This window comes from Glycine soja, chromosome 2, assembly GCF_004193775.1.
Source record: "Glycine soja cultivar W05 chromosome 2, ASM419377v2, whole genome shotgun sequence".
NCBI lineage: Eukaryota > Viridiplantae > Streptophyta > Magnoliopsida > Fabales > Fabaceae > Glycine > Glycine soja.
Window position 1 is genome coordinate 6705956 of NC_041003.1, and position 16359 is coordinate 6722314.

General features: G+C 34.5%; 2 protein-coding genes across 2 annotated transcripts; both read right to left on the bottom strand.

The window, feature by feature from the left end:
* Positions 1-4220: 4220 nt before the first annotated feature.
* LOC114384008 (cytochrome P450 82A4-like) lies at positions 4221-6504 on the bottom strand. Its single transcript, XM_028343692.1, has 3 exons — positions 6081-6504; positions 5325-5902; positions 4221-4981 (listed from the first exon to the last, which is right to left on the bottom strand). The coding sequence occupies exons 1-3, from the start codon at positions 6448-6450 to the stop codon at positions 4352-4354; spliced, it is 1578 nt and encodes a 525-aa protein (XP_028199493.1). The 5' UTR covers positions 6451-6504; the 3' UTR covers positions 4221-4351.
* A 2808-nt stretch (positions 6505-9312) lies between these two features.
* Positions 9313-14840, bottom strand: LOC114370010 (protein unc-13 homolog). Its single transcript, XM_028327299.1, has 7 exons — positions 14497-14840; positions 14295-14355; positions 13755-14198; positions 11897-12772; positions 11312-11770; positions 10958-11144; positions 9313-10752 (listed from the first exon to the last, which is right to left on the bottom strand). Exons 1-7 carry the CDS (start codon positions 14838-14840, stop codon positions 9779-9781), a joined length of 3345 nt encoding a protein of 1114 aa, XP_028183100.1. The 3' UTR covers positions 9313-9778.
* Between the last annotated feature and the right edge of the window lie 1519 nt (positions 14841-16359).

Sequence of the window (16359 nt, forward strand, 5' to 3'; positions counted from 1 at the left end):
AAAAACACAAACTTACTAAAAAAAATGAAAAGAAAAATTACATAAACCAAATTAAAAAAACACCAATTTTGATAAATAAACTCACAAGAGAAAAAATGAAAAAAAAAACATTGACTTACCTAAAATTTGAAAGAAAAACTCACAAGTGAAAAAATGAAAAAACGTTAACTTTAAGAATAAATCTAGTTAAGAGTAAAAATGTAGAGAAAGATGACACGTTATAATATTTATAGAAGTTATAGATGGCAGTAATCCCTTAACAACGAGATAGTGTTGGTGACATTGGCACTCAAAATGCAGCGAGTCTCAAATTACTTATGAACTGAACTGAGGGAAGAGATCGAGTGAAACAAAAGGTGAGGAGGATAAACCAAAGTGGCACGATACTGAGAACTGAACAAAGCTTACAAATTGTGTCTATCTCGGGATTCGAAGATGGCATTGATTCTTTGTCCTTGTAATTAAGTCCCTTTGTTTTCCCAACTGTTCATTATCTCTTAATCATATCAGCAATACTTTTAGGAACAAACCACATGCGAACCCCGTGAAACTCCCATTTCCAACACCCTAAAATTTTTGCTCCTTTACAAATAAATTTGCAATTTTTGGGTGCTGCCCATTTTCCATTTTGCTCCAGGAATGAGGAATTTGTGGTTGATGATAGAATCCAAGAGCTTGAGTTGCTCGACAAGCCTCACTCGTTCCCATTAAAAACGACTCCTTTTCGGTGTGAAGGAGAAAATGCATTTATTATTGCGCTGTCACCATTAGAAACATGATGACGGCCAACATTGCTCATCATCATATCACTGTTATCGCCCCCACCATCCACAGCTATGTTGGTGACGATCATAGTAATTTTGGTGACTATAATGGTGGTAGATGTGATCATAAATCTTTAAAATATTTAATTTTTATTTGATAATATAGAGATTTTATGATTAAATAATATTTTAATTTTAATTTTTTATTTTAATCTTAATCCATGAGAATCAGGATTCTCATTCTCATTCGACATTCTCCTGAGAGTTATTTGAGTATATTTCCAAGCCTTTGGGTATATTTCATCAATTTACCACACATTTTGCATCCATGAGATTCTCCTCAGAGAGTTATTTGAGGTTTTTTCTTGTTTACCAGCCAAAGTGATTCATAGGTTCAAATGCACAAGCAAGACAGCGGCCAAGATTCTTGAAGAGACCTGTTTTGCATGGAAGCAAACTCAGAACTCGTTGAAGAAGGATAATACATGTTTCTTCCTTCAACACGGAGACATCTCATTTCAACAAAAAAAGTTGAAGTTGAGTTGTATTCATTGCTCGGAGAGCAATCGTCTTCCGGTGTGTCCAAGGATGTTCTGAGATTCTTGTCAAACTCAACAAGAGTTTTGCTTCCAGTAAGGGTTTGATCCTGTGTCGTGCAACGAGCAACAACACACCGGTCGAACTCTTTGTTGTAACCTAGCAACAAAAACTTGTTGCCAACTCCTTCCCCCAAGCAAGTTCAAGAAAAATACAGTACTGCTGTTTGTTGCTAGAATGTTCCATCAGCCGTGATGATTACATGGTGTTTCACTTTGAAAACTCAACAGATTGGTCCTCAAATTACCCCTGCAAGTCTTACAAGTCTAAAGAAGGTTCGTGGAAAACAATGGAAACAAGGCGGCAGGAACATGAAGTTTAACATGCCTATATGTTGTAACGGGGTCATCCACTTCATTTTTCTGATTGCGCTCCTTTTTAGGCCCTATATCATGTCTTACAACGTCGAGAGCGGCGACACTTCAACAATGCTAAGGGTTCCAAAAGACACTAGAAGGGGCACCCATGATTCAAGTTGTGACATGAGTATCTTCATTTGGGGAAAGGCTTCCGAAGCTGAGCGCTTCATCTGTTTGGTGAGGCTAAGAAAGTCCGTCTTCGCTGTTTGGATCTTGACAGATTATGAATCAAGCAGGTGGTTGAGAAATCTCAAAGTAAGAACAAAAGGGGTGGTGGGATTGAGGGAGAAAGATCCTAAACTAACTGGATTCACGGTTATGAATGGCGATCTCCTAGTTTTTGCAACTGAAACAAGGGTCTATAGCTAGGGTTTAACTGAGGAAAACTACATGAAGGTTGAGGAAATCTGCCAACTCAGATTCTAATCCAATGTTTGTTTTACTTCATACTTAGATACTCTTTGGCTCTGTGGCCGTGGTGATGCAAGTCTGCTTTGTTAAGGTTGTGTCCAAGTAAAAAAAAATGCTTCATGCTATGTAGTCGAGATTCATAAGCTAGTATCTCCCTGTCTTCGTACAATATGTTTTTATGTTAATGTGATTTAGTTTTCCATTCTATATGTAGTTGTCCATCAAAGAAAAATGCTATGCAATTTCACATTTAAGATTTTTTTTATTTTTTTTTATGTTTTCTGCATTGGTGGCTTCAGTAATAATATATGCAGCAATAATATATGAAGTCATGTTTTGAAACATGACTTATCCATAATATCTAATATTTTCAAAATTTATCTGTTTTTGTAATTTCTTAAAAAAATTAATCCAATAAATTTGCCGTGTAAAAATTGATAGCTCAAACCATTGAGTCACTTAATAACATATATATATATATATATATATATATATATATATATATATATATATATATATATATATATATATATAATAATAATAATAATAATAATAGGGAAAAATTAGAAAATTATAATATAATAAAAAATTAATAAATAATACTAAAAATGAAAATTATAGAATTACACATACTCAAGTCGATGTTATCGGATTTATAATTTTAAAATCTGAACTCATGACCTTGAATCAGCTCAAACTTTTATTTCTTGTTTAGTTTGAATTCATTAGCTCGGATCAATCCTAACTCATGGTCACCCCCTATTTATAATGGGATTTTTTTGGAGTACACTATTTAATAGTACATGTTTGAATTAAAATTTACATACTTAAATTTGAATTAAATTTAAGTTTATATAAGTATATAACTAAGTTTACAAAAACAACTTCAGTTTTATTTATACAAAACCTAGTTTTCAGACAAAAATTTAACATGTGAAATTAATTGTATTGAATGAGTTTTTTATTTTGCTTTTGGTCTCTCGGGTACTATCTAATTTTTTTTTTAAAGTATTATATAAATAAATTTGAGATCATCATAAGCAAACTAAAATATTTTTTAAGAACCAAAATGTTTTAAAAATATATTGGGAACCAAAACAAAAATTTAATCATCGATGATTCAAGCTTGAAGATGTATTTATTAATTTTATTCCATTCACTTAGTTGATACATCCACTGTTTGGTGTAATAGTAGCACGCTTAGTTCTCAGTGAATGGAAATTATTCAATGACTAAATTCAAATGGAGAGCAAGTTGATGTACAGATGGAAGCTAGCTATTGTGTGGACAAAAACTCCAACTGTTTTTTATGGAGGCTGGCAAGACAGGTTTTGGAGCTTGCTCAAGAGTTGATTTGGGTGAATTTGTGTTGGCTAAAACTGGTTGTATCCGTTCCATATTGAATGTGAGGGGGAAGCTTTTGCTATTCTTCAATCCTTGTTACATGGCTCATTGATCATGGTGTTCATCAGTCAATGTTATCTTGGAAATAGATTGCGAACAGCTTTTAAACCAGATTCATTATGCAGAGGATCATGTGGAGTGATTATTAGTCTCATTATCTTTCCTATATTATTCCTCATTGTATTCACAATCTTATTGCAATTGAAATGAACTGATTTTGCTGCTGACAAAAAAAAAAAAATAGATACATCCACGATTTATACATTATCAATATATTTAAGGTGTTTGTGGGAGAATTGACCTTACAAATTAAAGAGATTAACTATCAAGCATAACATGTAGGGGAGGAAGAAAGTATGTACTGGGATGTTATTACAATATGTGTGTACATATAAAACAATAACATTCAAATTCAAATTAAATAATGTAAAAGATGAATATAATTTTTACAACATTCTTTTAACATAAAAAATACATAAAGCAAGCAAAATTCTCATATTTATTAACTTACCTTGCCTCACTTCCCAATTTTACCCTATTTCTGAACAATAAATCAGACAAATTAAGACACTAGATTGTGACTATATATAAGTTTATAAGATTACACAATATTATTACCCATATGTCCTAAGGATTTCATTCACCAAAAATAACAAAGGTTTGTGTGTACACCAGGACAACCATATAATATAAACTTATGCCATGGACCCTAATCTTTTTTTATTATTTATTTGAAGCAAAGGAAATTTTTATTGATGATGAGCATGCCCAACAACAGCCAATAAAGCAAATACATATGCATAGACCCTAATGTGATCACATGCTTTCATAAAGACTAGGAGACAAACGAGGTTTGATGAGAACTTCAAGTGGAGTAACCTTGACATTGGTAATTTCTACCGCAGCAGTCATATCTATAGGTTCACTTGATGTCTTTGAGACTTCAAAGCAGTGAAGAAAGTTTGCCAAAGTCAAAAGAGATGTTCTAAGGCCAAATGATATTCCAGGACATATCCTCCTACCACTTCCAAAAGGTATGAGCTCAAAATGCCTTCCCTTAACATCAATGTCTTTGTGGGTAGTGAGAAACCTTTCTGGCTTGAACTCCAAGGGCTCTGGCCAAATGCTAGGGTCTGTTTGGATCTTCCACAAGTTTGTGATTAGTCTAGTTCCTTTCTTCACATGGTACTCTCCAACCTTGCAATCTTCTCTGAATTCACGAGGTCCTGAAAGAGGAGTAGCTGGATATAGCCTCAGCGACTCCTTAAGAACAGCTTGTAGGTACACCAACTTGCTTATATCTTCCTCGGTTACAATTCTCTCTTTCCCAATGTGTGTGTCAATTTCTTCCTTCACTTTTTCCAATGTATGAGGATTGTTCAATAGCAAACACAGTGTCCAAATATTGGTAGCAGAGCTAGTGTCTGTTCCTCCCAAAATCATTGCCTGCATGCAAATTGTTTAAAAATGCTTTGTACAATTTAGTCATGGAAGGTAGAATATAGAGTGTATACATGTTTTAAAATATATAAATATATAAAAAATTGTTAATTAATTATTATCAAGTTTTCATCTTATAAAACATATAATCTAATTGTTTTAATTAATTTATATTTTAATGCTTCATTTCATATTATTTACTTAAATTATTACATAAAAATATATATTACTACAAATTCAATGACAATTTAGTTAACCAATAAAAAATTTAATTAAAATTAGTGTCTGATTCCGGATTTTGAAAAGGTTAATAATATGTCAAAAAATAGCATAGCAAAAAGTAACGTACCATTGCCGTTGCTTTGATGACGGTATCAGCATCAAAGCCATGAATGGTGGTTCCACCGATCATCGACAACATCACATCAATTAAGTCACCACTATTCCCACCGTTCAAATCCTTTTTCCTCTTGTGCTCTTCCAACCACTCAGTCACCACAACATCTAATTCTTTGAAATTCTCCTTCATAGCCTTCTCATGCTTAAAATCCAACCACCTCAGCCATGGAACCGCGTCGGCCACCGCGAAAACCCCCAGCAACCGCATGTACTCCCTCAACGCCTTCAGGCACCGCTGCGCTTCGTCCTCGTCAACCACCGCGGTATCTCCGAAATATCTCTTCCCGGCAACCATCCTAAGCACCACATTAAACGACAATTCCTTCAACCACTCCTTCATCTCCACCGCCAAAAAATCACTCTTGCCGCCGTCTGTGCCACGTGTCCACTTGCTGTAAAGCTCCTTCAGCGAGGTCCTCACCTCCGAGACACGAACGTGGGAGAGCGTGTCGATGCGGTGGTCGGAGAGGAAGGCAGAGGCGATGTTCTTGCGCATGTCACGCCAGAAGGGGCCGTATGGCGCGAACCCTATTTTTGTTTTTTTTTTATCAGTAAAGAAAACATTTATTAGATGAAAGGTACAAAGAGATATGATAATCATAGACTCCATTTTGGGGTGGAAATAAGAAAGATAAGAAGGAAAGGAAAAAGGTAGAAAGAGAAAGTAGAGGAACGTAAAGTACTACGACATTGTTTTCGTGCAAACCTAGCATGGCGACGTTGTAGGTCATATGTTCGGTGGCGACCACATAGGGGCGATAAGAAACGGCGACATCGTTTGTGGTGAAGCATTCTTTAGCGGTTTCCCAGTTGCTGACGACTAGGGCTTTTACTGTGCCTAGCTTGATGGTGAAGAGGGGGCCGTGGTCGTCGGCGATGGCGCCGAGGAGGTGGTGGGTGGTTGGGGAGCGGGCTAGGAGGGGGAGGTGGCCGAGGATGGGCCATGCGCCGGGAATGGTTGGTGGTTCTTTGGGTTGTTTGCCTTTGGAGCGGTTGAAGAAGAAGAAGATGAAGAGAGGGATTAGGGAAAGGAGTGCAATTGTGAGAAGGGATAGAGGGGTTTGGGGTGAGGCCATTTTGGTCAGTGTTGAGTTTGATGGTGTGGCTTCAGATGTGGAGTATATATATAATCTGAGAGTGGTTTGTTTGAAGAGAGATTGTTTGCTAGAAAAACTGTGGAGTATATATATAATGTGGAGTATTAATAATGTTTATTTATAATTTATATCTATTAATAATGAAAATTATTTTATTTGATGCATATATTTTTAGATAATTTTATTCTATATTTTCGTTATTTTTTAATAATTGTTTCATTATTTTTTAGTTAGTTACTTTTTTTATATTTTTTTTTAACTTTAAACCTTTTGTTTTTTATATTTAAAATATATAAAAAGGCATGGTCTTCCACTAGTATATATAGATATTTTTTTAACTCATTTTATTAAAGATTAATTTCACTTAATGTAATCTTATATCAATCCTCTGAGCTGAAACGCTCTTTTTAATATCTAGTACTAAAAATTAGTGATATTTACTGAAAAAATTGATAGTAGAGATTCAAAAAGAGTATGTGAAATGTTGAACTGTAAGAGATAAGAATGAATCTAAAACGGAAACTGTCTTGTTGTCTGTCAATGGACAAAGAAGGAAGACAACGTAGGAGGAAGGAAAACATGAAAACCCATGAACTTGAGTCTTTTCTGTGTTTGGAAAGTTTTTATTGTTTTGGTAGTATGTATCAATTTTATCAATTTTGATTGCAAATCAAACGCGCACTTGGAAAATGATAAAATAAATAAATAATTTCACCAAAAAAAATCATTCATTCATGAATTAATTAAACTTAGCAATTAATGAAAATCAATTACTATAACATTCTTTTTGTCTGGGTATCTCTCACATCATTTATTATATCTCATATTTTTTTTTTTGTTAAGTTATTTTTTCTTTTAATTTGATTTTTTAGCATTTTTAAGATTTTTTTTAATTTTCTAAAATCGATTTAATTTGATAATGTCATCTAAATTGAATGGACGACGTCAACTATAGCATGACATGCGCATTTTCTAATGACATGGTCAAATTGAACCAATTTTAGAAATAAGATAATCTAATTCAAGTTGAAAAAGCTAGAAGATCAATTCGAATCTAAAAAATAAATAAGAGGAAAAAAATAATAATTTGACCTTTTTTCTTTCTTAATTGTAAAATTTAAATACGATAAACATGATTTATTACAATTTATCACGGGGCTGGGATAGTAAAAAACTAAAAACGATTACTCATTTACAGTATAGTGAACACTACTAGTTTAAATTTTCAATATTGGAAGAAATTTCAGTATTTAATATTTGAAGATACTTCGATAGAAAATAAGGAAAAAAGTTATTTAAATTAATGAATTTGGCTTCTCTATTGAGGTTCACTTTAATTAGAAACTAAAGTGTATTTATAATTATTGATTAAAAAATCAATAGTTAATAATTGTAATTAAATAAAATATATATACAATAAAATATCAAATTAACTCTAATATTAGTTATTAATTTTTTCATTAATGATTATTTTTGTTTTTAACATTTAAAGTGCTTAACCATGCACATTGAGCGTGTTGATCAACTAATGCAGGTTGTTTCAATTTAATTAATGATCACATATATTTTGAACAACCATAATTAAGATATTTAATTAATTAACTTTTTGGTGAGATTTTGAAGGATTTTTACAAACTTTAACTATTTTTATTAGTTTAAAATTAATATGAAATTAGAATTTTAATCACACTTAAAACTCATCTACCATCCTCAAATCAATAATAGATATTTACTTAATTTTCACACTATAAATTTTCTTCGTTAATTTAAAGGAATCAAATTTTAAATTTAATTTGTTTCTATTGGAATTCACAATTGGTACTGTAGATGAAAAATGTAAATAATTTTATTAATTTATTCATAAATATCTTTACTAGTTTATATCTTATTATAAATGATTCATGGTAGATAATTTTAATATTATTATTTAATATATTTATGAAATACAATATATTACTAAATTTAATGAAAGTAACTTATGCTCATTAAATAAACCGCTTACTCTATGAATATATATATATATATATATATACGTGTTACAAATTTATTATTAAATTTAACGATTTGGGCTTGGCTAATATATAACGATTTACTGCCATACGCCCTTATCATTTGCCAAGTGTTCTAAAATTGTTTCAGCATCAACTTTTATTGATTGAATATCAAATGTGTTTCAGAAGAAAAGAGCAAAGAATATACTAGTTGTTTTTAGGATATCTAACTCTTTGATAGCTGAGCTTATGGGGGCTATTATAGCAATTTAATGGAATTATTTCTGGGTGGAATGTGATTCATCTTATTGTGAAAGCTTTCAGGAACCCAGACTTAGTGCATTGGTCGATCAAAAATAGATGGTGCAGTTGAATAGAATTGACTTCTATGAATTTTTTGGTAGGAATATCTTTAGAGATACATGTGCAAATCTTCTTGCCAACGAAGCCTCTGTTTCTAATGGTTTCCATTGGTGGAACTTGGTCCCTCAAATGGCAGTTTCAGAATTTAATAGGAATAGATATGATTTTGCGAACTACAGGTTTGGATAGTTAATCTTTGCTTGAGTTTGGTTTTGCCCTCCCCCCCCCCCTTCCATGCCTTTTTTTTCATATCCTTTCTATTAGTATGAGTTTCTGGTTTTCTGTTTATGGCTTTTCATCATTGTGGGTGCCAACATAGTTAGAATGTTCAGCGTTACTTTGCCTCAGCTAACCTCTTTTTCCTCAAAAAAAAATAAAAAAATACTAGTTGTTTCATGTATACTTGTGTTCATTACCTATTGTGAGAATAACTTTACGAAAAAAAATTCTCTTTCTCTCTATCTTTTTTGTCCCTTTAATGAAGAAAAGTCTTCTTATTAAGCCCTTTATATTCACACTGAATTTACAAAAGCAAAATTCAGTTTTTAGTTACAAGCAAATTTGTTTTCTGCACCCTGTAGACTAATATAACTGGTGGCAGCATCCTAGCTATAAGCTACTCCTGAACTAAATGCATAGATACCAAATTACACGACAAAGTTGTGTTTCTTTCGTTCTCCCTTTTCTTCACAAAAAGGTAAAATAATCCCTTTTAACATGCAACAATTTCTTGAATCAGTTGAATGTTGAACATGCCTAGAGATGAAAGCAAGACAGTTCTTTCTTGGACCCTTATATTTTCCCTTGCCTATTTCACAATTTTTCTTCCTTTTGCTACAATCTTCACCCCCCCTCCTCCCTCTCTACAAAACACTTTTTCATCCTATAGTTAGAAGGAAAGAATTTTGTAGCCACAATGTTTTTGAAAAGATTATTGATGTGCCTCTTTGTTGTTATCTCCTCTTTGCTATTTGGAATGTCCTTTTTAAGAAATTACTTGCAGTTCGATCGTTTCTATAGCACAATACCCTCAATATTGTGTTGGGGTCAGATCTATTCCACTTTCCTGTAGTTGGTGGCATTGGCAACTTCTGACCATTACCAATGACTCCTATTCCACTTGTCTCATTTGATAAGGTACTTAAGTTTTCCATCAATTGTTCAGTACTCATGCCCATTAGTGCTATCACTCCCTCCACTACCTCAGCCTCTTTCTCCACCACATTTTCTGCTATCAATTCTTCAAAACTGCAGAATAGCTGCTTCAAACTGTCAAAATCCTCTTGTATACTTTGGTGATCAGATTCATTGAACACCCTGGTGGTTCCACCAGCAAGCAAAACCGTGAGGAATGCATCGAAGGAGGCCTTCATAACTTCCTTCACAGCCAGCGCTTGAGCTCTTTCTGTCAGAATTGCTGTCATTAGTTTTACGTTATGCTTGAGAATTGTCAATAAATTGCTAATCCTAGCGTTGGCTACATCGCCAACATAGAGGCTGTCATAGAAGAAAGGGTTTGTGTCAAAGAACGTGAGACGGTAGGAAGCAACTTCTGAGACATGCTGGCAGGCTGCTAGGATGGAGGTGTTGGTTGTTTCGAAGTATGAAGTTCTGTTACTTTGAGTCTTGTGGCTGTTCGTGAAACTGTGGCGATTTGAAGGAACAACTCCTGGTGTCAGGGCGAGTGATTTGTCAAGAGAGGGGATATGAGAAAGTAGGTAGGATAAGGTGTTGAGACGAATGTAGAGACGCTGTGTTCCACGGCTAGTGCATGAGTGAGGATGATTAGCTTCAAATATTCCATATATGTGTGGATCTTCACAACTAACACTGCAGGGGCTAGCTATCTTCCACAACTTGTGGAACTTTGAATTCCTGTTGCACCTGGTCAGTGGGGGAAGAGAGGGAATGTAGTTCTCTTTCAATCCTGAGAGAATTTACATCAAAACATAATAAATCAGAATGCTACAATCTTTGCTGCTTCCTAGTCATTATGACTTGACTAGAAAGTACTATAAGTCTTAACAATTCTTGAGCTTTTTTTTAGCTCTTATTTCAAAATTCAGAAATAAATAAATAAAAAGTCTTTGGAGCTTTTTTAAGTAAACAAATTTAGCTTTAAGAGTACTTACCGCATGCAGCAATAAACATTGTGTACTCCCGGAAGATTTTTTGTAATCCATCAGCAAGTTCTTGAACTAAAACTTCAGTTATTGATATTGGAATTTGAAAGAATTCTTGCACAATCTTCTTGGCCAAGTTCATCAGCTCTACCACCGATTTTGCATACGGCTCCGATTTAGACTTTGGATTCCATGCCTGAAATTAAAGAAGAAAACAATGCATAAAGTATCTTAAATATATATAGATATATTTATATATATATATATATGTATATATATATATATATATTATATAATTCTCTTAATACACAAATATTGTGTTCTCCCTCCAGTTATATTTGTAGGAAAGAGGCTAAAACTTACTTCAGATTCTTTTGCTCTCTCCAAACACTCTTTTCCTTTGTGCAGTGATTCATCTATCCATTTTCTAATACGGATCATTATGGTTGACTCAACTTCAAAAGGAACCATCTCTCTCACTACTGTTTTGCCACCATCCTCACAATCAGCAGAGTCTTCAACTACCATTTGAACCAAAACATCTTCTAGAATTTTTGCCCTCTGCAGTACTAAAACTACCTCAACTGTTATTGATGTGGTCATTTCACTTAAATACTGCTTTAGCACATGTCCATAGCAATTGTTCAGTGTCAATGCTGCTACTGCTGCAGCTATTGTGTTCCATTTCTTCAATATTGGACTATAATTTTGTCTCTCCTTCAATGCCAAATATTCAGTCTCCTGAGCTAATTGAAGTATAACTTCACCGATTTTTTTCTCTGTTTCAGACTCGGCAGATTTGGCATTTGCTGCTTCCATCATCTACAATCATCAAAGACATTGTGATATTTTCTTCTTACTTTTAAATTAAAAAGCAGAAAATACTATAAGTTATATACATGCTTCTAACATATCAACCTTTTTTATTGTTTCTTAACTAATACCTACCTTTTCAAAAGCATTTTTCACGGAAGAACAGATATAGTAATCAACCCGGCCCTCAGAAGAACTCACTCTAGTTTTATCTCCTTTTTCTTGCCCTTCTTCAGAATTTGTAACATCTCCCAAAATCCTGGATGCTAACAACACCACAGGAAGAAGGTTTTCAATTTGTCCAATATCTCCTCCCTGAAAATACACATGGTAGTTAAGAAACCTCTTATCTGCCCACTCCTGCAGTGAACCGAGGACCGATTTCAATATCTCAACATACAAGGAATCCCTTTCTTTCTTAGCATCATTTGCCACCTCATTCAATATGGTATATGAGGCACAAAGAAGGTCAGGTTCTATCTGCCCGGTTTCTACATATTGTTGAAACATCACCCATGTGAAACACACATTGTGGATTGGCCTATTGATCCCCAGTGTTGACCATGTTTTCTTTATCAGATCAAGTTGCTCATCCACCTCATCAAGCACTGATGTCTCATCCCTTAGATCAAAAATGGACTGAAGGAGGGAAATGTAGAGATGAATGTTCACAGGGTAGCCATTAGCCCAGTGGCAAACATTGGTGGGAGTGTCATCAGGGCTTCTCATCGATAAGGAAATCACAGAGTTGCTGAAGCTTCTCATGGTGTCTGAGTTTTTGCCAGTGTCTAAAGGTTTGAATTCGGCGCTACGTATAATTTCCTTAAGGTTCATGGCAAAGGTGTTGGTCTTTTCTATGGGAATTGAAGGGTGAAAGAGGAGACCTACTTCAAGGAACTTGAGCTGCCTCTTTTGCCACAAATGGTACTCATGGGAATCATTGAACTCCGAAGGCTTTAGGTGGCGAAGGAGTTCCAAAGGGAGAATGATAGTTTCTGCTTGCCGGCCAAGCTGCAATTCAAGTGCTTTAAAATAATTAGAGGGAAGAAAAAAAATAGGAAGAACTTTTCACTAGTGTAGCAAGAATTGGCACATTTTGTGTAACAAAATAGATTCAATATTGTTTTCTTAAGCTAACTTTTGTGTAACAAAATAGATTCATTGTTTTCTTCATATATTTTAGCTATATCCAGATTGATGACTCCATTTTCCAATTTATATATGCATGAAAATAGGGGGTAGATACTTTATTAGAGCACCAAGATGCCAATTTTAAGCACTTGCAAAATCATGCACAGCAAACAATAATTGAGGCACTATTCAACCATTTAATGTCAAGTGACCAAATACTTAGCCCAGAGTTGTAATTAACTAGGGACGGAACTAGAAACACATTAGAAACTAAAAACAATTAAAAAATAATAGAATGTTGGCTTGGAACAATACATTATTTAAACCATATATTATATGGAGCAAATTGGCAGCGGAGTCCTTTTTCATTGACACCACATACTCGTATCAAAGATTAACCAATATTTTCTTCAACTAACTGAAAATAGGGACTCCATTGCCGTCTCTCCCCAAGTATTTGTCATCACACCAGGCATTAATTGACGATTATGCCAAAGACCATATTCTCCAAAACTAAAGCCATAACCAATAAAAGGCCCAAAACAACATTGAGAACTTCACCCAACAGAAACGAACAAAGATAAAAGAGTAAACAATGTGACAGACAAACATTTTCAAGCACAAAAAGATCCAAATTTAATTCTGATACACCAATCACTATAAAGATTTTTACACCTTCAACTAATTCCTAAGTATGACTTTTGAAGTAAGTATATTACAAAAGTTAAAATCTTATCATAAAAGACAATATAATTAAATAGTAGTAAGAAAAACATTGTGAATGCATTCAAATTAATTTAAAAAGTTCAAATAAAAAAAAACTTGTTTCCTTATAGTAAAATGTTTGCACATGTTGTCTTACTTGGCCAACAAGTGTCCTCACAAGTGTTTTCCTCAGCCGGCTATCACTCTGCTCCGACACCCCCATCTGCAGCCTCATGACTTCTGCCATCGTCACCGTCCTCCGTGGCACAGCCCGAGACCGAGGACTCCGCTCAGTCACCGGCGACGCCGGTGCCGACACCATTATCCTCTGAGACAAGGAGCTTCTCAGCATCCTCAGCCCAAGCGCTTGCTTCACCCTACTTGTCTGGGACACCGGCGTACTCCTCCCCTCACCACTCCCATCATGCTTAGAATAAAATGTGATCGGGCTTCGGCCACCGAACCCCGGCGAGGACCGGCACGCGGTGAAGAAGATTTCATAGGCAGTTTCCCTTATGTCATCATGGTCGAGACCTTCAAGGTCGCGAAACGGCCAGGCGAGGTCGCTGTCCTTGTCGTAGAGACACAACCTGTGACAGAATACAAGTTAATTAGTTAAAGATAGTTTTATCGCTAAGGCTATATATCATAGCTTGCTATAAATGTATGGTATCATCCTTCCAAGGTTTTAAAGAACCGCAATTTTGGTTGCAACATCAAGGTTTCTGGGGTGTCCAGGACCGTGGTTGTGGCCATATCTATTCGCAATTTCAAGAAATGTGACGAAATTGTACCCACAAACATATTTTATTTTATTTTTATTTTCTTCTCTCGTAAAACATTGACGAAGAAATTTATCCAAACCGGACAAATTTAGAAAGTTTTGATATCGCAATAACCTGCGTTTGCTGGTATGATGATAAAGCTCAGGATGATAATAGTGTGATGAGGTTGAAGGAAGGAGGCCTGAATCAGATTCAGCGAATGTGGGGGAAGGGAAGGGGCCGGGGTAGGAGTCGCGGCGGGAATGAATGGTGGCTGGAGGCGGCGAGAGGGGAAGGAAGGAGGGACCGGGGAGAGATTCGCGGCGGTTGTGGCTGCGGTCATGGTGGGACTTGAAGATGTTGTTAGAGGAGGGAACATGGTGGTGGTGGAGGAGCTGGGGAGGGGGGATGGAGATGGTTGGGGAGAGCGGAGGGACGGTGCCGGGAGAGGAGTCGCGGCGGCGGGCGTGGAGACCCATGTGGTGGTGGCGGCATGCGACGTGAAATGTGGAGAGGGTGGGGAGAGGATAGTTTGATTGGAAAAGAGGAAGGTGATGGTATTAGGGTATTCTTAGCGGGTATATCTGTTAATGACGCTTGCATGGTATTCACGAGAAAGTATAATATTAGTGATGACGCGTTGGGTTAGCAATTAATCTCATCTAATAGTTTACGTGCAATTTTAAAAAAAGAAAAACATCAGAAACACTTCTTCTGGTATGTGTATGTCTTTGCTTGGATCCATCCATATTCAATAATCAATACCATGATTTTAAAGACAACAGTAGTTTATCTATCCTTATTAAGAATGATAGTTTCTTTTAAATCAATTATATTATTATATATTTATCAATGTAATATTATTACATTCATTTTTCTAAAATTTAGATATTACCATAAATAATAGAACAATGAATTTAGACCATATGATTTCAGTCCTTACAATAATCTTCTCCTGTAGAAGGCCTTGTGTTCCCATTACAATTAAATTACATATATCAATGTTTTAAAACAATTGCTACAACACCCACTACAAAAATAAAAAATAAAAATAATGACAAAGAAACTTATACGTAATTTTTAAAAATTCATCACTTTTACTGACACCAATATTAGTAACAAAAAATGCATATTTTTGTCACTAATAATTTTTTTATAAGTGACTGTTAGTTTTCTTAATGCGAGATTAAGTAATTTTAATCAAATGGCAAGAGAAATTAAATTTATTATATATTGTTGAAAAATATAATTTAAGTAAATATTTTGAAAGCAAATCCATATGCCTTTAAGAAGCATTTAATCACGTATTCTGTAGAATATTTAAACTAATTCTATATTAGTTAGATCATGTCAAATAAAAAATAATGTCCCGAAAAAAAATCATTGTCAAATTCTGGAAAATTTAAAAATAAATTAAAAGAAAATACTTAGATAAAATTATACAAAAAAATACGCGCATAATATATAAATTCAATAAAAGCTCAATTTAAAATTAGAAGAAAAGTGAAGAATATATATATATATATATATATATATATATATATATATATATATTAAGGAATTGAAGAAGAATAAACTTAGAATATATTATATCACTCTAAGAGAGTGCAATATAAATTAATGTATCATCAACATCAATGAACTCAGTTTGTTTAAAACAATATTAACCAAGACAATGGCTTAAAGGAGAAATCTAATGCATCATTTAACATTGAGTGTAACAATCATGGTTGTATTTTTTCGTGGAGGAAAATGGGAGCCTACTTGGAGCAGTAGAGCTGCTGAAGAAGTTGAAGCTGTGGCAGCCATACCTTGCTCAGGACATGGAAGAGCATTCTTGGATGGTTTAGCTCTCAATGGGATGATTGAGCCTGTTTTTGAATGCAATCAGTTCTACAGTGGTTCTGACTGTTCCAAGTTTTTATCTGATTGTGCTGTAATCAATTTGGTCTTAAAAGTTTTTTTAACAAAAAAAAAAAACATATGAATTATTAACTC

Bases quoted from the DNA above. Each gene is read 5' to 3' on its own strand.
- LOC114384008 (XM_028343692.1), bottom strand. From the start codon at position 6,450: ATGGCCTCACCCCAAACCCCTCTATCCCTTCTCACAATTGCACTCCTT. The intron at 5,903-6,080 runs GTTTGCACGAAA...AAACAAAAATAG, and splicing joins CTACAACGTCGCCATGCTAG to GGTTCGCGCCATACGGCCCC. The intron at 4,982-5,324 runs GTACGTTACTTT...ATTTGCATGCAG, and splicing joins TCATCAAAGCAACGGCAATG to GCAATGATTTTGGGAGGAAC.
- LOC114370010 (XM_028327299.1), bottom strand. From the start codon at position 14,840: ATGGGTCTCCACGCCCGCCGCCGCGACTCCTCTCCCGGCACCGTCCCT. The intron at 14,199-14,294 runs GTTCTTTAAAAC...AATTAACTTGTA, and splicing joins ATGTTGCAACCAAAATTGCG to TTCTGTCACAGGTTGTGTCT. The intron at 10,753-10,957 runs GTAAGTACTCTT...AAATTCTCTCAG, and splicing joins AATGTTTATTGCTGCATGCG to GATTGAAAGAGAACTACATT.